At 50.8% G+C, this 26,261-nt stretch overlaps 1 protein-coding gene across 1 annotated transcript in view; it reads left to right on the forward strand.

Annotated features, from left to right (window-relative positions):
* Positions 1 to 26,261, forward strand: part of ABCC10 (ATP binding cassette subfamily C member 10) — an 80,486-nt gene that overhangs the window by 14,458 nt on the left and 39,767 nt on the right. The window contains exons 7-11 of the mRNA XM_088442993.1: positions 302 to 381; positions 8,270 to 8,441; positions 9,920 to 10,018; positions 11,205 to 11,394; positions 11,486 to 11,581. Coding sequence (XP_088299119.1) covers positions 302 to 381; positions 8,270 to 8,441; positions 9,920 to 10,018; positions 11,205 to 11,394; positions 11,486 to 11,581 — 637 coding nt within the window. The remainder of the gene's footprint in view (positions 1 to 301; positions 382 to 8,269; positions 8,442 to 9,919; positions 10,019 to 11,204; positions 11,395 to 11,485; positions 11,582 to 26,261) is intronic.

The following is a 26,261-nucleotide window of genomic DNA, read 5'->3' on the forward strand; positions in this document are numbered from 1 at the left end:
AGGTTTTGACTTTAATCTACTATGATGAGCCACAATGTATGTATAGTAAATAATAGACAGTGAGACGTGTTGTGCTGTGATTTCCCTGGAATATTGTACTTTTTTATTTTCTTGAGATCCCAGTGCTGTAGTGTCAGCAACATTATCCCTCAGAGTATGGGATACTCAGCTGCTGTGAATGAACCTCATTGGTCAGTGGACAGCTAGTGTAAGCAGCTGATATTGTCTATACAGTGATGCCTCTTTAGAAGGACTTCCATTCCTATGATGCCATCTGTTTCTGTTTCTGACTCCTCTACAGGGAGCACTGATTGCCGTTGTTGGTAGAGTTGGCTGTGGGAAAAGCACTTTGCTTTCAGCAATCACAGGAGAACTGACAAGGTAACAGCCTTTCACAGCTAATCACCTGCACAGATAATGGCATCTCACACCTAATCGCCTCTACAGATCCTTTCATCTCTCACCTAATCTTCTGTATGGGAAAAGGCTTCTCACACCTAATCACATGTTCATGTAATAGACTTGCACACCTAATGACCTGTGCAGGTAATCTCACACCTTAACAGGTAATGGCCTCTCACGCCCAATCACCTGCAAAGGTAATGGACTCTCACATCTAATCACATGTACAGTTATGAACCTCTCACACCTAATCGCCTATACAGGTTAAAACTCTGCACACCTAATCACCTGTGCAGTTAACAGCATCTCACACCTAATCACCTGTACAAATAAAAGCCTAGCACTCCTAATCTCCTGTACAGCTAATGGCCTGTCACAACTAATCTCCTGTACAGGAAGAGCTGCACATGCCTAGGGCTTGATAGCTGGGAGTATAGCATGAAAGAGCAAGTGATTTTGCACCTGGGTAAAACCATGTTGCACTGCAGGTTGAGCAAATGTAAAATGTACGTAGATATTTAGATTTGAGAGGGGCATGTCCAAATTCAAATCTAAATTGCAATGTAACAATAAACCTGTCCAGCGTTTGTGGGCTACATGCAAAAGCAGCCGGTATTTATCCAGCGAGAAAAAATAATAAATATATTTGCACCCCTTGCAGCATGGTTTTTCCAGGTGCACAGTTACTGTACTTGCTCTTTTTTGCTGTACTCCCACGTCAGGCCCCTAATCCCCTGTGCAGGTAATAGTTTCTCACACCAAATCACCTGTGCAGGCATGCTCCTCTCACACCCAATCACATGTACAGGTAAAGACCTCTCACAGCTACTTACATGTACAGGTAACAGCCACGCATACCTAATCACTTGTACAGGTAACTGGGTGTAATTTTTACCTATATATGTATGAGCTTCTTACACCCATTATTCTATATAGCAGTGGTTCTCAAACTCGGTCCTCAGGACCCCACACAGGTCACGTTTTCCAGGTCACCCAGCAGGTGCACAGGTGTATTCATTACTCACTGACACATTTTAAAATATCCACAGGTGGAGCTAATTATTTCACTTGTGATTCTGTGAGGAGACCTGGAAAACATGCACTGTTTGGGGTCCTGAGGACCGAGTTTGAGAACCTGTGTTGTATAGGAATGAGACTCTCACATCTATTCACTTTTACAGGTAATGACCTCTCACATCTAACATCTTGTATAGGTAACAACAGTTTCTCATACCTATTCACCTGTACAGGTAATGGCCTTTCACACCCAGTAACATGTACAGCTAAATCTCCTTCATATCTAATCACCTGTACAAGTAACAGCATCTCACACTGAAACACCTGTATAAGTAAAGGCCTCTCACAGCTGATCATCTTTACAGGTAGTGTCCTCTCATACATAGTCACCTGTATAGCTAACATCCTTTCACATCTAATCACCTGTACGGGTATAGTATGAGCCTCTCACACCCATTAATCTGTATAGGTATGAGCCTCTCACACCTAATCACCTTTACAGGTAATAACCGCTCACAACTAACATCTTGTCTAGGTAACAGTTTTTCTACTTCAGGGTCCATAGGGTATCCACAGGATACCTTGGGGTATAGGTGTGACGTCAGTCGCTGGGCACCATAGAGTTAAGCTTTTCAGCCTCCCAGGATGCACTAGGGTCCCCCTCCTATACCGCGCCCCCGAGCCAAGGCACCTCAGTTTAGTTTGGTGCCCGGCCGGAGTCGGGTGCACCTGTCGGAGTGGGGGCTAGAAGAGCCCCTGAAGCTTTTTTCAGTGCAGCTGTGGCTGCACATCTGGATGTACAGCATGGACAGTCAGTCCTGACGTCCATGCTGTCTTCCCTACACCCCCGCCGGTACCAGAACGCCGGTACCGATCCGGGGATGCTGGTGAGCATCTGGGGTCACAGCTAGCGGTGACCCCAGATGTTCCGGACCATGGCCGGATCCAAGGGGGACAAAGGTAAGCAGCGGGGTCCCGCGGTGGGTCCCCGCTGGTCACATGGTCCTAAGTCCCCAGGCAGGGGGCTCCCTGGGGACTGGCTGCAGCGTGGAGCCAGGCGACCAACCTGCGCTTTCCACTACCCCCTGGGACAGCGGACCGCAGCAGAGCGGTAGCGCTGCGGCGTCCCAGGGGTTAAATGCATGCCAGGGGAGCGCGCCTTCCCTGTCTCACAGCCGGCGCCTCCCCCGCTGCACACAGCCCTCTGCACGCTGCCGACTGGTCCTGTGGCAGCGCTCCTCCCCCAGGCCAGCCTCCTCTCTGCTCCTCGGCGGCCATCTTCTCCAGAACGCATGGTGAACGCTGCTGGATGCCTGGAAGGAAGCCTCTTGGTCTGGGTCCCCCCGCATACCTCTCCTCCGCTGTGGTCAGGTCTGTGTATGCAGCGCTGTGTCCTACCAGGCCCTGTATCTGCGTAGTTGAGTGATCAGCGCTGTTAGTGCAGGAATTGATTTTCTTTGCATTGTATGTGACTGTGCTAGCGCTGCTGCCTGTAACTTTTCTCTAAACTGTCAGCTTTATTACTGTCCCTGTTCTTTCTGCTAAGCCCTTGCGGTGTGGTGCTGCAGGGTGGTCTCTCGCCTATTTAAGTTATAATTGGTGAGAGAGGTCACATACGTGGTGCCATCATGTCCGAAAGTGATTTTCCCCTCCGGCTACAGTGTACTACGTGTAAAGTACCGTTAGCAGAGGGGGAGGGTAGCGCGGAGGGCCTTTGCCGGCAGTGTTTGTCCATGGTGCGGCCTCTTACGGTTACAGCACCGGTACAGGAGCCGCCCTGGGCTTGTTTCGCTCAGGCGCTTACAGCCTTAGTGGGCCAGTTAGCTCCGCAGCCCGCGTTTACACCGATGGGTTTATCCCAGCAGTCAGTGGTGTCGTCACCCATGCAGGGTTTCCCACGACAATTGGTGGTACCCCACAGTCTCCCTATTTCCCCGCTCCCGGTTTCTCAGGAGCCAGCGTGGGTTAACTCCCTGACGAGTTCTGTACAGCATTTGTCGGATGTGTTGCAAGGGGAGTCTGTGATGCGGCCACATAAACGGCCGGTGGCGTCTCTGTCGGCTCCTTATGAGGATGACGAGGGGACGTCTGATGATGGGGAGATTCTGGATCCTTACGATCAGGAACCTCTCCATACTAAGGACGTTGATGCTAAGTCCAAAGTATATATTCCTGGACTTATTCGGGCGGTCCGCACAGCCTTGGTGATTGAGGACGAAGTTCCCCCAGCGGCTAAATCTAAGTATGCCTTTTTCAAAGATGTGAAGAGCGATGCCACAGTCTTTCCTCTTTCGGGTCAGTTGGTGGACCATTTAGAGGAGGCGTGGAAACAGCCTGGCAAAAGATACCAGCCGCAGAGATGCCTGGCGGTGGCTTATCCGTTCGCAGATAATTATTTTGCAAAGTGGGAATCCCCTCCACAGGTGGATTCTCACGTGACCCGTCTTGTCCGTAGTGCCACATTGCCAATGCCATCTATGTCCTCCCTTAAGGATGCTACGGACCGCAAGGTGGAGATCTGCCTGAAGTCCGCTTATTCCCTTGCGGGGGGCAGCACGACCGGCTATGGCCATTTGCTGGGTTGCCAGAGTGATGGAGCGCTGGGCGGATTCATTAGAGGCTTCTTTTGATTCCGACTGTCCAGCCGAACAGGCGGAGTTGATTGGTAATCTCCGTGATTCGGCCACTTATATCAACGAGGCGGCCCTAGACATTAGTACTCTGGTGTCTAGAATTTCTTCAGCAGCGGTGGCTGCTCGTCGCACCTTGTGGCTGCGATCCTGGAAGGCGGACGCAGATTCCAAAAAGGGTCTGGAGGCGTTGCCGTTTACCGGAGAAGTTCTCTTCAGTCCGGATCTGGATAAGATTGTGGCCACGCTGGCGGCAGCCAAATCGGCTTGTCTCCCGTCGGCCGCTGCTCCTTCTGGTTCTGGACCATCGTCCTTTCGGTCATCTTGGGCCCAGGGCAGGCCCAAACCACAGTCGTTTCCTCGACAGGCTGGTCCTAAGAAATCAGCCAAGCCCCGGAAGCAGGCATGGAGTACCAGACGTCCGGCCCCCAAGCCAGATGACAAGCCTGCGGCCTGACGGTCCGGGCCTCCCTTTGGGGGATCCCAGGGTGGGCGGCCGCCTGCTGCAGTTCGCCCAGTGTTGGTCGGCCACTACGACAGACACTTGGGTTCTGGAGGTGGTTTCCCACGGATACGCCCTCTCCTTCCGGAGCTCGATTCTTCACCACGGGTCTACCATCAGACCGGAACAAGGCTACGGAGCTGCGGAAGGTATTGCACACTATGCTCCAGGCTGGAGTTATAGTGCCTGTTCCATTCTCCCAGAGGGGCCAGGGTTTCTATTCAAATCTATTTTTGGTACAGAAACCCAATGGGTCGTATCGTCCGATTCTCAACCTCCAAAGCACTCAACAAGTCTTTGCGGGTCCCGAAGTTTCGGATGGAGACCCTACGGTTCATCATTCTGGCGCTGGAACCTGGGGACTACATGGTGTCATTGGACATACAGGACGCTTACCTGCATGTCCCTATTCTTTTGCGCCATCAACAGTTCCTCAGGTTTGCAATCCGCAGCGACCACTTCCAGTTTCGGGCGTTACCTTTTGGCCTGGCGACAGCACCACGTGTTTTCACCAAGGTGATGGCGGTCATGGCGGCTTCTCTGCGGCTGCAGGGAGTCCGCATGTTACCGTACTTGGACGACCTGTTATAGGTGGCAGGATCTCCAGAGCTCCTGTTACGCCACTTGGACCTGACCATTGCACTGCTGCAACGGCACGGCTGGCTAATCAACTGGCAGAAGTCTACTCTACTCCCATCTCGGAGGATTCTGCATCTTGGAGCCTTATTGGACTCGGGACAACAAAGGATCTACGTGACGGAGGACAAGATCTCTGCTTTACAGTCAAGGGTGCGCAGTTGTCTGCACAGCCGCCGGGTGTCCCTACACTCGGTGATGAGGTTACTGGGCTCCATGGTGTCGGTGTTCGACATGGTGGAATACGCCCAGTTTCACTCCAGACCTCTGCAGCACCTGATCCTGTCCAAGTGGAACGGGCTGCCTCAGTCTCTGAAGTCCCAGACGATTGTGATCACCCCAGAGGTTCGCCTGTCCCTTGCGTGGTGGTTACAGACGACCCACCTCAACAAGGGACGTCCGTTCTGGGTTCCAAATTGGGTCCTGTTGACAACGGACGCCAGTCTTCGGGGCTGAGGAACAGTTTCGGGTCCACACTTGTTCCAGGGCAGGTGGACGCCGACAGAAGCGGAGCTTCCAATAAATATCTTGGAACTCCGTGCGGTCTTCAATGCTCTCCAGCAGACACATCGGTTTCTCCAGGGTCACCCGGTGCAGGTCCAGTCGGACAACGCTACCACCGTGGCCTACATAAACAGGCAAGGAGGAACTCGCAGTTGGGCGGCTCTCGTAGAGGTCTCTCGGATCCTGGTTTGGGTGGAGCACAATCTTCCGGCCATATCAGCGGTCTTCATCCCGGGAGTGCTAAATTGGGAGGCGGACTTTCTAAGTCGCCAGGACGTTCATCCGGGGGAATGGTCCCTGCACCCGGACGTTTTTCAACTGCTGGTGGACAGGTGGGGTCTTCCAGAGATCGACCTCATGGCGTCCCGGCACAACAACAAGTTGCCGGTGTACGGGTCTCGCACAAGAGACGAAGGGGCGTCTCTGGTGGATGCTCTGTCCGTCCGGTGGACGTTCCGGTTCGCATACCTGTTCCCTCCGGTCTCCCTTCTTCCACGGGTAATCCGGAAATTCAAACAGGAAGGAGGGACGCTCCTGTTGATGGCTCCCGCGTGGCCCAGACGGCACTGGTTCTCAGACCTTCAGGGTCTGTCCGTAGACAGTCCTCTGCGGTTGCCGCTACAACCGGACCTTCTGTCTCAGGGTCCTTGTCTTCACCCGGACCTGACTCGGCTGTCTTTGACGGCGTGGCTGTTGAGACGGCCATGCTGAGGTCCCGGGGGTTTTCCAGCTCTGTGGTGCGTACCATGTTACGAGCTCGGAAACCGTCTTCCGCGAGGATATACCATCGCGTGTGGCATACGTTCTTCCAGTGGTGTCGACCGAGAGGTTATGCACCGCGGGAGTTTCGTCTGTCTCGTATTCTCGCCTTCCTGCAAGCGGGACTAGATCATGGGCTTCGCCTTGCTTCTTTGAAGGTACAGGTTTCGGCCCCATCTGTCTGGTTTCACCGTAGGATTGCTACAATCCCGGATGTGCGCACCTTTATGCAGGGTGTTCTCCGCATTCAGCCGCCCTTTGTTCCACCTGTGGCGCCTTGGGATTTGGCTGTGGTCCTGAGGGCTCTCCAAGGACCGCCGTTTGAACCACTGGGCTCAGTGGATCTTAAATGGCTAACAGCTAAGACTGTTTTCCTTCTGGCCATTGCTTCGGCCAGACGTGTTTCTGAGTTAGGGGCTCTTTCTTGTAGACCCCCTTTCTTGGTTTTTCATGGGAACAGGGCAGTGCTCCGCACTCGGCCCGAGTTTCTTCCCAAAGTTGTTTCCCAGTTTCATGTTAACGAGGAAATCGTTGTTCCAGCCTTTAACTCACCGGGTCTTTCCGTGGGTGAGGCCTCTTTGGATGTTGTGCGGGCCTTAAGGACTTATGTTGACCGCACTTCTTCGTTTAGGAAGTCGGACGCTTTGTTTGTCCTCTATGGCTTCCGTAAAAAGGGTTGGCCTGCTTCAAAGCAAACTTTGGCAGCCTGGATCGGTATGGCTATTTCTGAAGCTTATCTTCATGAAGGCCTACCGGTCCCTCCTTCTCTGAAGGCTCATTCCACTAGGTCTGTGGGTCCTTCGTGGGCAGCTCGACGTGGTGCCTCGGCTGTTCAGATCTGCAAGGCTGCTACGTGGTCCTCTGTTCATACCTTCGTGAGGTATTACAGGTTTTGACACCTTCGCCTCTCAGGATGCTTCCTTCGGGCGGCGGATTCTCCTTTCTGCACAGGAGCGTCCCCACCCTTAAAGGATACTGCTTTGGGACATCCCCAAGGTATCCTGTGGATACCCTATGGACCCTGAAGTAGAAAATATGAGATATGGTAAGAACTTACCTTTGTTATCTCTATTTCTACGAAGTCCATAGGGCTCCACAGGACTCCCGCCCTGTCGCACCTGTGCTGCAGATGGGCTTTGCTCTGGTCACCGGTTTTCCGTCTCCCTCTGGTGAGAATGTGATTCTTGTATGTGTCCAGTTCTTTTTTCTCTCTCTTCCTTCTCCTCCTCCGGCCTATGGCTTGATAACTAACTGAGGTGCCTTGGCTCGGGGGCGGGGTATAGGAGGGGGACCCTAGTGCATCCTGGGAGGCTGAAAAGCTTAACTCTATGGTGCCAAGCGACTGACGTCACACCTATACCCCAAGGTATCCTGTGGAACCCTATGGACTTCGTAGAAATAGAGATAACAAAGGTAAGTTCTTACCATATCTCATATTTTCATTCCTATTCAGCGGTAAAGGTAATAAGCCTGTAACACCCAGTCACCTGTACAGATAATATCTTTTCACATTTAATCACCTGTACTGGTAACAACCTCTCACACCGAATCACCTGTACAGATAAAGGTCTCTCACAGCTGACCACCAGAAAACAGCTAGAAATATCTAATCACCTATACAGGTAAAAGCCTCTCGCACCCATTCACTTGAACAGGTAATGGCCTCTCACGCCCAATCACTTGTACATCTAACAGCCTCTCACACGTAATCCAATGTACAGATAACAGCTTTGCATAACTAATGAAAGGTAATTAGTTTTGATATATGAAACTCTTGATCCAGCTGTAGAGAACCTGCTGATAGTTATTTTTGTCACAGATTAGGTGGAGACCTCTTTGTGTCCCATCAGGAGTTTGGATTTGGCTTTGTGGCTCAGGAATCCTGGGTCCAGTTTGCCACCATCAGGGAGAACATCCTATTCGGGAAGGAATTTAATGAGCGTCTGTACCAGGAAGTCCTGGAGGCCTGTGCCCTGACTGACGATCTGAGAGTGAGTATCTCAGACAATGACATTGGGGTTATAAGTAGGTGGTTTAGAAAGAACTTTAATGTTTACTTTCCCATCAAAAGGCAACAGGAAAGTTTTTATCACAATGCATTTAAAATAATCCTTTAATCGGTGTCACTAATCGCCGCACTGCTAATGCTGTGCAAAGCGCACGCCGGGCCAGCGTTCGCTGAAACTCCGCCTACCTCCTGTCCATCATTCTGGGATCGGCCCGGATTGCCTCCAGCGTCCATGTCCTTCTGCTGTGAACGCTGCTCCGATGCTGGTTATAGCGTTTCACGTGTTTCCGGTTCTGGCATTGTGTCTCCTGTATTCAGTTGAGTATCCAGCCCTCCTGCTTATCTTGTATACCTGTCGTTTGTGTCACCTGGGCGGCACGGCTCGCTTACTGTCTATTTGCCGTTTGTGTGATCCAGGTGGCACAGGCTGCACAGCAGTGTCCTCAGTACGCAAGCCAGCGTACTGACGCTTGTGTCAACCCGGCTGCACAGGCCGCACTCCAGCGTCAGTTGCTTGTGTCAACCTGGCGGCACAGGCCGCACTCCAGCGTCCTCAGTACACAAACCAGTGTACTCGCGCTTATGTCAACTCGGCGGCACAGGCCACACTTCAGTACCGGTGGCTTGTGTCAACTCGGCAGCATAAGTCGCTATCCAGCGTCCTTTGTACGCGGGCCGGCGTACTTCCTGCAGTCTTCTGTTACAACAGCCAGCCAAGGCACTTCCAGCCCTCAAGGCTGCTACCAGCTCAGAGGCCTCATCTCATCTTCAGGCCCACAGGCCACAGCCAGCCAAGGCACTTCCAGCCCTCAGAGCTGCTGCATGGCCCGAAGGCCACACCACATCATACAGGCTCACAGGCTTCAGCCACTCTAATCTTATCAGCTGTTTAAGCTGCTACACGGCCGCATCTAGCCAAGGTAATACCAGCCCTCAAGGCGGTTGCGGGACTATACCCTACTAAGTCATACCAGAGGCTTAACAATCAGGTGGACCAAATGTATTGTCAGAACCAGTGGAGTTTCATTTCAGTGTTATTGGATTCATCAAAGTGGAAACAGATAAGTAGGAACATGCAATGAGTACAGAGAGGTCCTCTTCTTGTCCAGCAACCACGCGTTCTATAGAAGATGAGATGATTGTCGAGCCTCCACTCCATTTTTCATTAGCCTCCTGAGACACTTCCGAAACGCGTCAGTCCTGTGATCTCTGCAGCTACTGGGAAGTAAACTAAGCTGTATGTGCTATTTACATGTATGTGTTTGTTTATATGCTAGATGAAATGGATAACGCTATACCTAGTCATTAAATACAGAGTATCAACTCTGACAAGCTCCATGGGATGTGTGGTGTACTTTTATTAAAATATGCACATTGTTTCGAGACTCTTATATCAGACTGATACAAAGCACCTCTTATCGCCTCTTGTAATCGCAATTTTTTTAATCTGCATTATTTCAGGTCTTACCTGCTGGAGACCAGACAGAGGTCGGAGAGAATGGTGTCACACTTAGCGGGGGGCAGAAGGCTCGAGTCAGCCTGGCCCGAGCTGTTTACCAGGTTGTGTATTTTATGATGTCACAGAGGAAGTACTGGCTGAGATACAGGTGGTGTAGAGGAGTACAAGGCTAGTTAAATAGTGATAATACTGAAGCCAAACCTACCACAGTGTCTTCAAAACACAGATTTGGGCTCTCACTCTCTCGTCTCCATTGTATCCTCTTGCTGTAGGGATATGATTTATCACTGTGACATGATATATTCTCAATCGGGTACCTGTGCATCCATGTGGCCTTGTGTTGTAGAAACTGCTCTTAGAATCTCCATGTGGTGGGTGACGGTTACAATTGTTGGTAGTTGCAGGTCGGTAATGATCTCCAGAGACTGAGGGCCTGATTCAGAGCTGGACGCTCTGACCAGAGCGCTCGCTCTGAATCAGGGCCGGGCTACCTAATATTGGAGCGGCCTCTTGGACGCTCGCATAGCTGTGGGTTACCACAGCGACCATCATAGCTGTGGGTCAATCAAGACCATCGCGACCATCGGGCTTGCGACGAGACCCTTGTGGTAGGGTCTCGTTGCCGCAAGCCCTGGAGTGATTTTGGCTTAATCAGAGCCAAAATCACTCCCACTGACATCACTAGTGATGTCAGTGGGGCCGGACCCAGACGGTAGGCGTTCCCATGGGAACGCCTCCGTCTGGCAGCCACGCCCCAGGCACGCCCACCAAAGGGGGCGTGCTGTCACTCACCATCGACAGCACGCCCCCTTTGGTGCGAGACCCCGAGCGACGGCTTCCCCGTCGCTCGCCGGGTCTCGCGCATGCGCACGACGGAGCCGGCTCCGTCATGCGCATTTGGGTACCATCAACCCGCTTGCGAGCGTCCTGCGCTCGCGAGCGGGTCTGAATGAGACCCTGAGTTCATTTGATGTTGGTTGGGGGAGTGACATACTGTAACACTATAAGACGAGTGTGTCCTTGTCTGGGGTGGGTCGTCTACAACTCTCATGGTATCAGCAGGTTTCCAGGAGATTGGGAGAGTTTGAAAATTAATAATCTTGGGTGGATTTTTGAGACACATCAGGTCCCCCAAAAAAATCCCCAATATGTGCCGGCGTCAGGCCGGTCCTTGGGGCTAATTGTATAGCCCTGGGGGATCATTAGTGCCCAAGCAATGTTCAGGGGTAATTGGATACCGCCCTAAGTTGTGGTGTTCTCTATTGCTAATTGCTTTACCCTACTTAGGAGAAGGACATTTACTTACTGGATGACCCCCTAGCAGCGGTCGATGCTGATGTGGCCTCTCAGCTCATGGAGAGATGCATTCTGGGTATTCTTAGACACAGGACCAGGGTCCTCTGCACCCATCGCACCGAACTGCTGGAAAAAGCGGATGTTGTTGTGCTGATGGATGATGGGAAAATTGTCTGTACAGGTGAGTGACAGGTAGTAACGCTGCCCAGTCTTTCAATTGACAATTTTCTGTTGCTTTGTGCTCACTCTCAGTTTTACTTTTGGTCTTGAAGGACCACCGCAAGACATCTTAGCCTTGGTTGAAGCCTCTCCCAAGCTTGAAGCCTCTCCCAAGCTCGAAGCCTCTCAAGAAAGAACACTGGAGAATGGTGCGTAACTCATGTAACTCGTGTTAATACAGCTGGGCATAGCAATACTAATTAGGTAACAGAGAGAAACCTTTCTAATGGTGCGTACACACGGTACTATAAAATGCACGATATGAATGATAACAATATCGATCATATCGTGCATTTTTTGGTACCTTCCAACCCACAAATGACCAGCGATGTGCAGGCACGTATGGACGATAACGATATCAAGCATGCAGGGCAAACTGGTCGGTATCGACCAGGTTACATAGGGACCCACGATCGTTGATCGTGGGTCGCTGGCCCGTCGTTGGTGGTGTGCTGGATGATCGATATCGATCATCCAGCACTCCGGGAAGGTGCAGGGAGATTGTTCAGCGATATCGCTATCGTTGACGATCGGCCCATGTGTATGCACCATTAGACCTAATCACCTGTACAATTAACAAGCTTTTAAGCATAGTCACCTGGACAAGTTAAAGCCCTTACGCCTGAACATTGGAACATCGAACAAACTCTCACTCACTACTTTCAAATTATTTCACCTAATCATCTGGACCGGTAACAGCCTCCTACACAGGATCATCAAAACAATAATAATCTCTTATCTACTATCCTGGACAATTAACAGCCTCTCAAACCTCATTACCTGTATGTATAATAACCTCCTCCACTTAATCACCTGGACAGATAGCAGCCTCTTACTCCTGTACAGATAACAATCTCTCACACATAATCACCTAGACTGGTAACAGCCCCCTCACCTGTACAGATAACATCCGCTCACACATAATCACCTGGACTGGTAACAGCCTCCTCACCTGTACAGATAACATCCGCTCACACATAATCATATGGACTGGTATCTGTACAGGTGAGGGGGCTGTTACCAGTCCATATGATTATGTGTGAGCGGATGTTATCTGTACAGGTGAGGAGGCTGTTACCAGTCCAGATGATTATGTGTGAGAGGATGTTAACAGCCCCCTCACATGCACAGGTAACAATCTCTCACACATAATCATCTGGACTGGTAGCAGCCTCTTTTACACCTGCACAGATAACAGTCCAGGTGATTATGTGTGAGAGATTGTTACCTGTACAGGTGAGGGGCTGTTACCAGTCCAGATGATTATGTGTGAGAGATTGTTATCTGTGCAGGTGTAAAAGAGGCTGCTACCAGTCCAGGTGATTATGTGTGAGAGATTGTTAACAGCCCCGTCACCTGCACAGGTAACCATCTCTCTCACATAATCACATGGTCTGGTAGCAACCACTCACACTTGTGCAGGTATCACATAAAAAAAACAAGAAAAAAAGAATTGTCATAAGTTGATGCACTAATCTTAAAACATAACCTTTATTAATAAAATCTAAAACTAAAATCTAAAACTTCAATATCGAATCCATAAAACAGTGAAATATAAAAGAGAATTGTGGGCCTGATTCAGACCCGCTCGCGAGCGCTGAGCGCTCGCAAGCGGGTCGATGGTGCCCTAGTGCGCATGACGGAGGGAGCTCCGTCGTGTGCATGCGCGAGACCCGTGGAGCAACGGGGAAGCCGTCGCTTCAGGTCTCACACCAAAGGGGTATGCTGTCGATGGTGAGTGACAGCACGCCCCCTTTGGTGGGCGTGCCGGGGGTGTGGCTGCCCAGACGGAGGCGTTTCCATGGGAACGCCTACCGTCTGGGTCCGGCCCCACTGACATCACTAGTGATGTCAGTGGGAGTGCTTTTGGCTCTGAAAGAGCCAAAAGCACTCCTGGGCTTGCGGCAGCAAGATCCTACCGCAAGGGTCTCGTCGCAAGCCCGATGGTGGCGACGGTCTTGACCATCGCGACCATCATCATGGACGCTCGCATAAGCTGTGGGTGGTAACCCACAGCTATGCGAGCGTCCAAAAGGCCGCTTCGTTAAAAAAAACAAAACACGCCCTGATTCAGAGCGGGCGCTCGTTCAGAGCGTCCGGCTCTGAATCAGGCCCTGTGTTCATAAAGAGAGAGATTAGTGAATAAAATTGTTATCCAGGCCGCTTGGCGCTCCTACTTTCACCTACATAGCAATAAATAATTAATTTGAAACCTAGTATACTTCGACTGAGCTTATAGTGAAAATATCAATATAGGTCATATTACAATCTTTCCTTCCCAAATTGAGGTTGGTGGAATTACCATATGAATAGTGTTAGCCCTCACAAATGAATGCTTGTATTGAGGAGAAAGTATCTTTTGCACGAAGAATTTGTGTATAGTATCTTGTAGTAAGATAATAGCTACTCTGGCAGTTTCAACATCTTTTTGACTTCTGAAGAAACCGCTTCTTAACAACAGCGGAGAAACTGGTCAAGGATCTAAGGAAACTCTGCCTATTTGCTATTACTTACAGAAACTACTAGAGCCGTCTGTTTTACCCTTTGTGCTACCAGCCAGAAAAGTGTGACCACCTGCATACGCCCTCCTAGAGACTGTATGTGCCGGACATCGCCAGTCTGCCTCGCAGTATCAAACCAATGCGGAGAAATTAACCCGCAATGACTATGTACTAAGGAGTGGTAAGATCGGAATGAGAGAGGTGAAAGTGTTTCTCACTAAACCTTACTTCTTAAACACTGTGATACCTTATGGGTATTTGAGTCTGGATATTACATCTCCTGAAAAGGAGGTTGAGTCAGGTGCTTTATTTTGCATTTGCTTGGAGACAAGGGTTACAGACGATCAGCTGTTGAGCTTCTTCAGTTTGAGGAGTACTGGCATCAAACAACAACAGATGCCTAGGTCCGAGAAATGGTCTCTCAGGGGTATACCCTCACTTTCCGGAGGCATCGTACTCAGAAGTTTTTTTGCACAAATCCTGCATCAGATGCTGTCAAGGCCTTGGCCCTACAGGAAGCCATTTACTCCCTACTGCAGGCAGGGATAATAATCCCGGTTCCTGTGTCGCACAGGGAAGGGGTTATTATTCCAATCTATTTTTGGTTCAGAAACCGAATGGGTCTCATCGCCCTATTCTAAATCTGAAAACCCTCAACAAATGTATCTGTGTACCCAAGTTCCGTATGGAAACTTTTCGGTCAATTATTTTGGCAATGGAGCCTGGGGATCTTATGGTCTCCCTGGACATTCAGGATGCGTATCTGCATATGCCTATTATGCCATCCCACCAGCAATTTCTACGGTTTGCTGTCCTGCAACAACATTACCAGTTTCAGACACTGCCCTTTGGTCTATCTACGGCCCCTCGGGTCTTTACCAAAATAATGGCGGTTATGACGGCCTATCTCAGGCATCAGGGAATCTGAATACTAAGAAATCTGGATGACCTTCTGATATTGGCACAGTTTCCAGTGTTTCACAACACCATCTCCAACTGACCATTGCCTGTCTACAGAAGCACGGCTGGATCATCAATTGGAAGAAATCCTCTCTTTCTACTTCAGGGTCCATAGGGTTCCACAGGATACCTTGGGGTATAGGTGTGACGTCAGTCGCAGGGCACCAAAGAGTTAAGCTTTCAGCCTCCCAGGATGCACTAGGTCCCCCTCCTATACCCCGCCCCCGGGCCAAGGCACCTCAGTTTAGTTTGGTGCCCGGCCGGAGTCGGGTGCACCTGTTGGAGTGGGGGCTAGAAGAGCCCCTGAAGCTTTTTCTTCATGCAGCTGTGGCTGCACATCTGGATGAACAGCATGGACAGTCAGTCCTGACGTCCATGCTGTCTTCCCTACACCCCGCCGGTACCAGAACGCCGGTACTGATCCGGGGATGCTGGTGGGCGTCTGGGGTCACAGCTAGCGGTGACCCCAGATGCTCCGGACCATGGCCGGATTCAGGGGGACAGAGGTAAGCAGCGGGGTCCCGCGGTGGGTCCCCGCTGATCACATGGTCCTAAGTCCCCAGGCAGGGGGCTCCCTGGGGACTGGCTGCAGCGTGGAGCCAGGCGACCAACCTGCGCTTCCACTACCCCCTGGGACAGCGGACCGCAGCAGAGCGGTAGCGCTGCGGCGTCCCAGGGGTTAAATGCATGCCAGGGGAGCGCGCCTTCCCTGTCTCACAGCCGGCGCCTCCCCCGCTGCACACAGCCCTCTCTGCATGCTGCCGACTGGTCCTGTGGCAGCGCTCCTCCCCCAGGCCAGCCCCCTCTCTGCTCCTCGGCGGCCATCTTCTCCAGAACGCATGGTGAACGCTGCTGGAAGCGCTGGACGGAAGCATCGTGGTCTGGGTCCCCCCGCATACCTCTCCTCTGCTGTGGCTCAGGTCTGTGTATGCAGCGCTGTGTCCTACCAGGCCCTGTGTCTGTGTAGTTGAGTAATCAGCGCTGTTAGTGCAGGAATTGTTATTTCTCTGCATTGTATGTGACTGTGCTAGCGCTCCCTGTAACTTTTCTTCTCTAAACTGTCAGCTTTATTACTGTCCCTGTTCTTCTGCTAAAGCCCTTGCGGTGCGGTGCTGCAGGGTGGTCTCTCGCCTATTTAATACTTAATTGGTGAGAGAGGTCACATACGTGGTGCCATCATGTCTGAAAGTGATTTTCCCCTCCGGCTACAGTGTACCACGTGCAAAGTACCGTTAGCGGAGGGGGAGGGTAGCGCGGAGGGCCTTTGCCGGCAGTGTTTGTCCATGGCGCGGCCTATTACGGTTACAGCACCGGTACAGGAGCCGCCCTGGGCTTGTTCGCTCAGGCGTTAACAGCTTTAGTGGGCCAGTTAGCTCCGCAGCCCGCGTTTACTCCGATGGGTTTGTCCCAGCAGTCTGTGGTGTCGTCACCCATGCAGGGGTTCCCACTACAATTGGTGGTACCCCACAGTCTCCCTATTTCCCCGCTCCCGGGTTCTCAGGAGCCAGCGTGGGTTAACTCCCTGACGAGTTCTGTACAGCACTTGTCGGATGTGTTGCAAGGGGAGTCTGTGATGAGGCCTCATAAAAGGCCGGTGGCGTCTCTGTCCGCTCCTTATGAGGATGACGAAGGGACGTCTGATGATGGGGAGATTCTGGATCCTTACGATCAGGAACCTCTCCATACTAAGGACGCTGATGCTAAGTCCAAAGTATATATTCCTGGACTTATTCGGGCGGTCCGCACAGCCTTGGTGATTGAGGACGAAGTTCCCCCAGCGGCTAAATCTAAGTATGCCTTTTTCAAAGATGTGAAGGGCGATGCCACAGTCTTTCCTCTTTCGGGTCAGTTGGTGGACCATTTAGAGGAGGCGTGGAAACAACCTGGCAAAAGATACCAGCCGCAGAGACGCCTGGCGGTGGCTTATCCGTTCGCGGATAATTATTTTGCTAAGTGGGAATCCCCTCCACAGGTGGATTCTCACGTGACCCGTCTTGTCCGTAGTGCCACATTGCCGATGCCATCCATGTCCTCCCTTAAGGATGCTACGGACCGCAAGGTAGAAATCTGCCTGAAGTCCGCTTATTCCCTTGCAGGGGGGGGCAGCACGGCCGGCTATGGCCATTTGCTGGGTTGCCAGAGCGATGGAGCGCTGGGCGGATTCATTAGAGGCTTCTTTTGAATCCGACTGTCCGGCCGAACAGGCGGAGTTGATTGGCAATCTCCGTGATTCGGCCACCTACATCAACGAGGCGGCTCTAGACATTAGTACTCTGGTGTCTAGAATTTCTTCAGCAGCGGTAGCTGCTCGTCGCACCTTGTGGCTGCGATCCTGGAAGGCGGACGCAGATTCCAAGAAAGGTCTGGAAGCGTTGCCGTTTACCGGAGAAGTTCTCTTCGGTCCGGATCTGGATAAGATTGTGGCCACGCTGGCGGCAGCCAAATCTGCTTGTCTCCCGTCGGCCGCTGCTCCTTCTGGTTCGGGACCATCGTCCTTTCGGTCATCTAGGGCCCAGGGCAGGCCCAAACCACAGTCGTTTCCTCGACAGGCTGGCCCTAAGAAATCGGTCAAGCCCCGGAAGCAGGCATGGAGTACCAGACGTCCGGCCCCCAAGCCAGATGACAAGCCTGCGGCCTGACGGTCCGGGGATCCCAGGGTGGGAGGCCGCCTGCTACAGTTCGCCCAGTGTTGGTCGACCACTACGACAGACACTTGGGTTCTGGAGGTGGTTTCCCACGGATACGCCCTCTCCTTCCGGCACAGACCCCCGGCTCGCTTCTTCACCACGGGTCTCCCATCAGACCGGAACAAGGCTACGGAGCTGCAGAAGGTATTGCACACTATGCTCCAGGCTGGAGTTATAGTTGCTGTTCCATTCTCCCAGATTGGCCAGGGTTTCTATCCAAATCTATTTTTGGTACAGAAACCCAATGGGTCATATCGTCCGATTCTCAACCTCAAAGCACTCAACAAGTCTTTGCGGGTCCCGAAGTTTCGGATGGAGACCCTACGGTCCATCATTCTGGCGCTGGAACCTGAGGACTACTTGGTGTCATTGGACATACAGGACGCTTACCTGCATGTCCCTATTCTTTTGCGCCATCAACAGTTCCTCAGGTTTGCAATCCGCAGCGACCACTTCCAGTTTCGGGCGTTACCTTTTGGCCTGGCAACAGCACCACGTGTTTTCACCAAGGTGATGGCGGTCATGGCGGCTTCTCTGCGGCTGCAGGGAGTCCGCATGTTGCCGTATTTGGACGACCTGTTATTGGTGGCAGGATCTCCAGAGCTCCTGTTACGCCACTTGGACCTGACCATTGCACTGCTGCAACGGCACGGCTGGCTAATCAACTGGCAGAAGTCCACTCTAATCCCGTCTCGGAGGATTCTGTATCTTGGAGCCTTATTGGACTCGGGACAGCAAAGGATCTTCGTGACGGAGGACAAGATCTCTGCTTTACAGTCAAGGGGGCGCAGTTGCCTGCACAGCCGCCGGGTGTCCTTACACTCGGCGATGAGGTTACTGGGCTCCATGGTGTCGGTGTTCGACATGGTGGAATACGCCCAGTTTCACTCCAGACCTCTGCAGCACCTGATCCTGTCCAAGTGGAACGGGCTGACTCAGTCTCTGAAGTCCCAGACGATTGTGCTCACCCAGGAGGTTCGCCTGTCCCTTGCGTGGTGGTTACAGACGACCCACCTCAACAAGGGACTTCCGTTCTGGGTTCCAAATTGGGTCCTGTTGACAACGGACGCCAGTCTTCGGGGCTGGGGAGCAGTTTCGGGTCCACACTTGTTCCAGGGCAGGTGGACGCCGACAGAAGCGGAGCTTCCAATAAATATCTTGGAACTCCGTGCGGTCTTCAATGCTCTCCAGCAGGCACAGCGGTTTCTCCAGGGTCGCCCAGTGCAGGTCCAGTCGGACAACGCTACCACCGTGGCCTACATAAACAGGCAAGGAGGAACTCGCAGTCGGGCGGCTCTCGTAGAGGTCTCTCGGATCCTGGTTTGGGCGGAGCGCAATCTTCCGGCCATATCAGCGGTCTTCATCCCGGGAGTGCTAAATTGGGAGGCGGACTTTCTAAGTCGCCAGGACGTTCATCCGGGGGAATGGTCCCTGCACCCGGACGTTTTTCAACTACTGGTGGACAGGTGGGGTCTTCCAGAAATCGACCTCATGGCGTCCCGGCACAACAACAAGTTGCCGGTGTACGGGTCTCGCACAAGAGACTAAGGGGCGTCTCTGGTGGATGCTCTGTCCGTCCGGTGGACGTTCCGGTTCGCATACCTGTTCCCTCCGGTCTCCCTTCTTCCACGGGTAATCCGGAAATTCAAACAGGAAGGAGGGACGCTCCTGTTGATAGCTCCCGCGTGGCCCAGACGGCACTGGTTCTCAGACCTTCAGGGTCTGTCCGTGGACAGTCCTCTGCGGTTGCCGCTACGACCGGACCTTCTGTCTCAGGGTCCTTGCCTTCACCCGGACCTGACTCGGCTGTCTTTGACGGCGTGGCTGTTGAGACGGCCATGCTGAGGTCCCGGGGGTTTTCCAGCTCTGTGGTGCGTACCATGTTACGAGCTCGGAAACCGTCTTCCGCGAGGATATACCATCGTGTGTGGCATACGTTCTTCCAGTGGTGTCGACCGAGAGGTTATGCACCGCGGGAGTTTCGTCTGTCTCGGATTCTCGCCTTCCTGCAAGCGGGACTAGATCATGGGCTTCGCCTTGCTTCTTTGAAGGTACAGGTTTCGGCCCTATCTGTCTGGTTTCACCGTAGGATTGCTACAATCCCGGATGTGCGCACCTTTATGCAGGGTGTTCTCCGCATTCAGCCGCCCTTTGTTCCACCTGTGGCGCCTTGGGATTTGGCTGTGGTCCTGAGGGCTCTCCAAGGACCGCCGTTTGAACCACTGGGCTCAGTGGATCTTAAATGGCTAACAGCTAAGACTGTTTTCCTTCTGGCCATTGCTTCGGCCAGACGTGTTTCTCCTTCATCCACTAGGGGACACTGGAGTTCAAGACAGTGGGGTATAGACGGTGGTAGAGTAGAGCCTGGCACTTTAAATCATTTAGAAGTGTGACTGGCTCCTCCCCCTCTATGCCCCATCAGCCCCAGTTTTTAGAATGTGCCCGAGAGAGCCGGTAGCACATCAGGCTGTCTCCAGCCTTTCCATAAATTTTTATCTTTTTCTTTTGTTTTATAAACAAGCATTGAGGACAGGCAGACTGCTTGCTGTGGCAGTCTGCCTGCTACGGGGGAGCCGCCGGGAGGGTACCGCCACGGCTACTGCAGCCTGTGTCCGGTGACCCTGAGAAGGGGGCTTACAGATGGTGTCATCAGACACTGCGAGGACCCGCCACAGCTGACACTGGCTCGTGTCCGGGTTTCCTCGCCGCCCCCTCAGCCCAGCATCCCGGCCGCAACAGCTTGTAAGTATAACCACTGCTCTGCATTAGCAGGAGCAGTGGATGAATAGCTGGGCTCAGTGACATTCTGTTACTGTTAGCAGAACTACCTCCCCACCCGAAATCTCCACAGATGGTGGTTTTTAAAGAAACGGGTGGCGGATTAATTGGCGCGTCCTGCACACCAGCGGCGCTATTTTAGTAAGGGCTCTCCCTCTCTGCACTCCCTTACAGAAGTTGTTTGGGAGAGTATATGACAGTGCGGTGCTGTCGTGCTGAACCTTGTTGGTCGGGGCTTCACTCCTGTACGCTCCTTTATACGGAGACTGGATCGCCTTCCCGGCCCACCTCTTATAAAGTAGGTGACTGCCCTGGAGCCATTAACTTGGCCTGGGCACAGCTCTGCATTCTAATGCAGGAAATGCCCTTTGTACCTTCCAGCAGCTCTTCTCTAATACAAAGGAGAAGACGGCGCGTCCCTCTGTACTTACAGTGGGAGCGCTGTGCATCGCTCTGGTAGCTGAGGCGGGCAGCGAGCTGCAGGCGCACGCTCTTAGCATGGGGAGGGACGCTAAAGTGCTCCCTTACATAGCGGTGTATTCCCACCTTTCCAGCTGGTGCTGAGGCGGGCAGCTAAAGCACAGCAGGGTGAAACAAAGGGCGCTAAGCGACCAGCCAGCGCTACAGCAATAGACCGGCTGGGATTATGGAGACTGGGGGCGGGGCTTAGCGATAGCGCAGCTCTCCCAATATACCAGCTCGGGGACCAGATGCTTACACTGTAGAGCTCCCGATATCCGCGGGTCAGCCCTGAAGCAATTGTTATTAAGCAGGCTCCTCTCTATTGCAGCTGCTTCCACACAGCTACGTAAGGCCTCTGGGCGGAGTGCAGTGCTGACCAGCCGCATGCAAGAGCGCGGCTGTCTCCCGGTTTCCCTCCTTAGGACTGCCATAACTCCTGCAGCAGGGAGTTCTTCAGTGCAGAAGGTAAAGATGGCTGTCACTGTATGACAGGAGTAATAGTGCTAGCGACAGTGGACAGCTGTTGCTAGCACAATGAGAACTAGCCCAACCCCTTTTGCACATTATAACAGTTCTGAGTGGAGCCAGTTTGTTCAGCCGGTACACATCCCGGCTAAAAGCATTGTCTGATATTGTAGCCTGTGGAGGCTACCTCTTGGTGCACATCTTCCTTATAATCACTAAATATATGTACAGTATATATCTCTACAATGTGTATGTATATTAACAGCCACAGTTCTGGTGCTGCTGCCAGAACTTAGGGTTATAGCATACCCTTAACAGGGTTAGCAGATGATTGCATCCCATCCCCAGGCTCATTCATCACATTGGTTCGCCTTAAAGAAAGGCAGTATCCATGCATAAACTAAATTATAGTCTAGTTTTAAAACCTTCCAGTTCTCACCAGCCTTCTCTGCTTACCTTAGAAGGTATGCATATATACATCTATATAGATTTATATTTTATGTGCTCCGTTTGGCTGCACATACAAGAAGAAGTTAGTAGCTGCCAGTGTAGTGGTCACTACCTCACAGCATTGAGTTCGTCTTTTTGATTCCCACTGTAAAAAAGCCGGTTCAACTGGAGCTCAAATGGCTCACCTGATAAGGCGAGTACACCGAGGACAGATGTGTCCCTAGGATCTAAACCAGTCTGGGACAGCACGCTACTAAAATATCCCGCCGTAGCAGAATGACGGCCGCAACGCAGCACATGAGCATGCTCCCTGCGTGGAGGTAAGCCACATATGTGTGGTGTGTGTGTGTATATATATAATATATTTGTATTTTATGCTAAGCCCTGCTTTAGAACATATATATGCCTTGAGTGAAATTTGTCCTGGGCTCAATTAAGGTCTTGGCTCAGTTCCTTCCATGGCTCTAACTATTGCTCATGTTCTATTTTTAAGATATTATAATCACCTATTAATCTTGTCTGTAGGTACAGTATGCGTATACATAATATATATATCGCTTTTTATCCTTGCCATAAAGGCAAGGGTAGGATATGTTCTTGGCAGTTTTATGTCTGATACCTAGCTTATTTTAAAAGAAAGATGCAGAGTTTGGAGGCTTTACTCTCCTGATGCGATAGTTTTTACAATTACTCTGCTTTACACTAACTCTCCCTAAGGATTGTTGTGTGTGTGTGTCTGTGTGTATATATGTGTAGGTATGCTATACTTCCACAATCATTAGGTTTACCTATAATCCCACGGATGGGGAGCCGACCTGGGATTACATGAAGCTGTAGGATATATCCATATATATATTTAATCTGACTGCTCGCTTTTGCAGCACGTACAAAAATTGTTTAGGTGGCTCTATAGACTACAGTCATGTTCTGCAGCTTACATTGTGATAGTCACAATTCCATAAAGCAGTGCTTCTAGTATGGACCCTATACATGTCCTGGTGCCTTCTTGTATGTCCACACATGTATATAAAGACCTGTTCTTACACCCTCCTGGGGTTATAGTTCTGTTCCCGTATATCTATAGCATCCCTTTTTGGGGGACCTATTGTTTACACCCCAGTGACGCACTTGGTAGCAAACTTCTAAGACACTAAGCATGCAGGACAATGTGTATGTGTGTGTATGTGTATGTATGTGTATATATATGTATATATATATGTATGTGTATGTATGTGTGTGTGTATATATATACATACATACACTCCTGGTGCAGGAGTCTGACAAGTGAACTTATTACTGTATGTTATGTCTGTGTGTATATATACTGATATATTCACATTCCTTGTATGACTATTTCCTAATAATTGGGAAAACCTGTTTGTAGCCCTAACTGGGGTAATCACTGCAGATATATCCCTTCTTTACTTGGGGATAACTAATGCATTCTATGTCTATATACAGGTACCCTTCTCAGTATAGATTCCGGTACGCCATATTATTGTCTTGTAATGAGCCTCTACAGTGTCCCCTAGGTACATTCCTATCATTACATAGGGAATCCAGGTTCTATTCCTTCCTCAGGGCTTAATTTGTTACATTACAACAGACTGCAGATACTACTCCTAAGCCTAAACGCCAAGGGCCATCCACTGATATAGGCAGGGTGAGGCCTGGGTTGTATTAGAGGTTCAAATTTAATCCCTCTCGTTGTGACCACTATAAATGTCGGGGTCACTGGTGGGGGTCCATCATCATCAAATATGTGATATTTCTATGTGTATCTTCACCGGTAAAGGGTCTTAATTAATTTCTTTTGCTATCCTACCTCTTGGCTAATGAGCATTTTACCATGATAAGTGTTAATGTAAGGATACTTGCACTAGGTAAATGTATAATCTATATATGGATGCACATCCCTAAGGGGACAAGCTCAGCTATAGAGTCCTGTTGTACGACCTTCTTGTCTCCGCTAACATTCTGCTAGTCTCTACAGTATTTTCTTCTGCAACATATCCAGACTGAAATCTGCGCTGTAGAGCATTGGTTCGTAGCCACTGAAGCTACTCTCTATACCTGACGAGGTGGGTTGATGCGAGATGGAAAAGGTCAGTGACTTTCTACATAGCATCCAGAGGGCTTCTGCTCACTCACAGGTGAGTGGACTTACTCCTCTAAAGCCTCGGAAGATGCTCCTATTTCATGCAACCTCCCATTACATAGCGTTTTCTCCCTTCCGCACCCTAGCGGCTGTCCTTGCAGCCTTCAGTCATATCAGTTGGCTCTACACTTTAGAGCTTTCCTGGCATGTGGGTGCATAGTTCCAACATTGAGATAAGTTACTCTATTCTCCTAGAATTTGTTAGGAAAGTAAATCTATGGGCTATTGCACATCTTTACAGTAAAGTGTGACAGTCACTATATTCCACGCAGTTGGTTTAGTTGTTTTTCCTGTTCAGTATCTGATATTTTCATTACACTGACGGATACCTATGTGGTTGACCTAGTGCTCTAGCTTCCCTATATTGGTAACTCTCCTTGGGGGGCTGTTGCATCCGTCCTCTGTTCGGGCCAGCAGTTGGTACTGACTACGCGCTTCCATCATGTTGGAAGTGGTCTGTTGTCTGGGGTTTGTTGCTGTGGGTTTCTTTTCAGCTGCAGGGTTTTAGTTGCTGTTTTATCCCTCTGTTTCCAGAATGGGTTGTACTGCTTTCTGACACCCTGAAAGAAATTGTAGTCTCAATCCTTTCGGAGCTACCTCTTCCTCATGCCCAGTAAGTTCTCAACTCGTTTAAAACTTCTATGGTCTAACCCTTCTGCTGGTTGACAGCCTTGTAATAGTTGGACCTCATGAATGGTTCATCGCGACGGTTCAGTCTTGACTTTTGCCTCCCTGTATACTCTTTGTTAGGAGTCTGTGGACAGGATCAGCTCTGTATCTGTAGATTGCTTTCGTTATACATACATACATACATACACACACATATATACATATATATATCTATATCTATATATCTATCCAGCAGTGCTGGGATTCTGCTGTCTGCGACTGTTGCAGCTTCCTGTTTTAAGCTCTGGTACGGTTTTCTCGAGATTTGTCCTCGTGTTACTGCCCTTCTATGGATTCTGGTTGGGGCTGTCTGCTACCAACAGTCTGGCTTAGTGTTTTCAGCTGAGCTTACGGTGTTTTGTTGATTCTCATCTGCGGGTGTTCTCTCTCTAGCCATTTTATTCCATTCGACTTACGCTGTATGTTGTGGAATTTCTGTGGCTGTTCATCAAGGAGTTCTGATTGTCTTCTGTGCTCTACGACACTTGTTCCTCAGCTCTTGCCTTTACATTGGGCCTATGGTTCTTGGCAGTCCCTGTTTCGGTTTTGCAGCGGGATCGGCAAGTTCTCCGCGCTTCCCACCCGGGAGGTTGGCTTTGGGACGTCCCCACTGTCTTGAACTCCAGTGTCCCCTAGTGGATGAAGGAGAAAATAGGATTTTGGTACTTACCGATAAATCCCTTTCTCCGATTCCACAGGGGACACTGGACGCCCGCCCAGCGCTGCGTACCTGCCGTTTTTTCTTTGGTTCCTTATATGGTTGTGTGACTGCATGTGTTCCCTGCAGTGGATTCCTCTGTTCTCCTTCAGTCGGTCTTGTTCCGTTCTGTGGTCTTCTCCTCCTAGTTTTCCTGTTGTCCTCCGTCTCCTCTCGGGCTCAGTTCTTAAACTGGGGCTGATGGGGCATAGAGGGGGAGGAGCCAGTCACACTTCTAAATGATTTAAAGTGCCAGGCTCTACTCTACCACCGTCTATACCCCACTGTCTTGAACTCCAGTGTCCCCTGTGGAATCGGAGAAAGGGATTTATCGGTAAGTACCAAAATCCTATTTTCTGAGTTAGGGGCTCTTTCTTGTAGACCCCCTTTCTTGGTTTTTTATGGGAACAGGGCAGTGCTCCGCACTCGGCCCGAGTTTCTTCCCAAAGTTGTTTCCCGGTTTCATGTTAATGAGGAAATAGTTGTTCCGGCCTTTAACTCACCGGGTCTTTCCGTGGGTGAGGCCTCTTTGGATGTTGTGCGGGCCTTAAGGACTTATGTTGACCGCACTTCTTCGTTTAGGAAGTCGGACGCTTTGTTTGTCCTCTATGGCTTCCGTAAAAAGGGTTGGCCTGCTTCAAAGCAAACTTTGGCAGCCTGGATCCGTATGGCTATTTCTGAAGCTTATCTTCATGAAGGCCTACCGGTCCCTCCTTCTCTGAAGGCTCATTCCACTAGGTCTGTGGGTCCTTCGTGGGCAGCTCGACGTGGTGCCTCGGCAGTTCAGATCTGCAAGGCTGCTACGTGGTCTTCTGTCCATACCTTCGTGAGGTATTACAGGTTTGACACCTTCGCCTCTCAGGATGCTTCCTTCGGGCGGCGGATTCTCCTTTCTGCACAGGAGCGTCCCCACCCTTAAAGGATACTGCTTTGGGACATCCCCAAGGTATCCTGTGGATACCCTATGGACCCTGAAGTAGAAAATATGAGATATGGTAAGAA

The sequence above is a fragment of the Taudactylus pleione genome, unplaced genomic scaffold, assembly GCF_031769625.1.
Source record: "Taudactylus pleione unplaced genomic scaffold, aTauple2 ptg000320l, whole genome shotgun sequence".
Taxonomy (NCBI): Eukaryota; Metazoa; Chordata; class Amphibia; order Anura; family Myobatrachidae; genus Taudactylus; species Taudactylus pleione.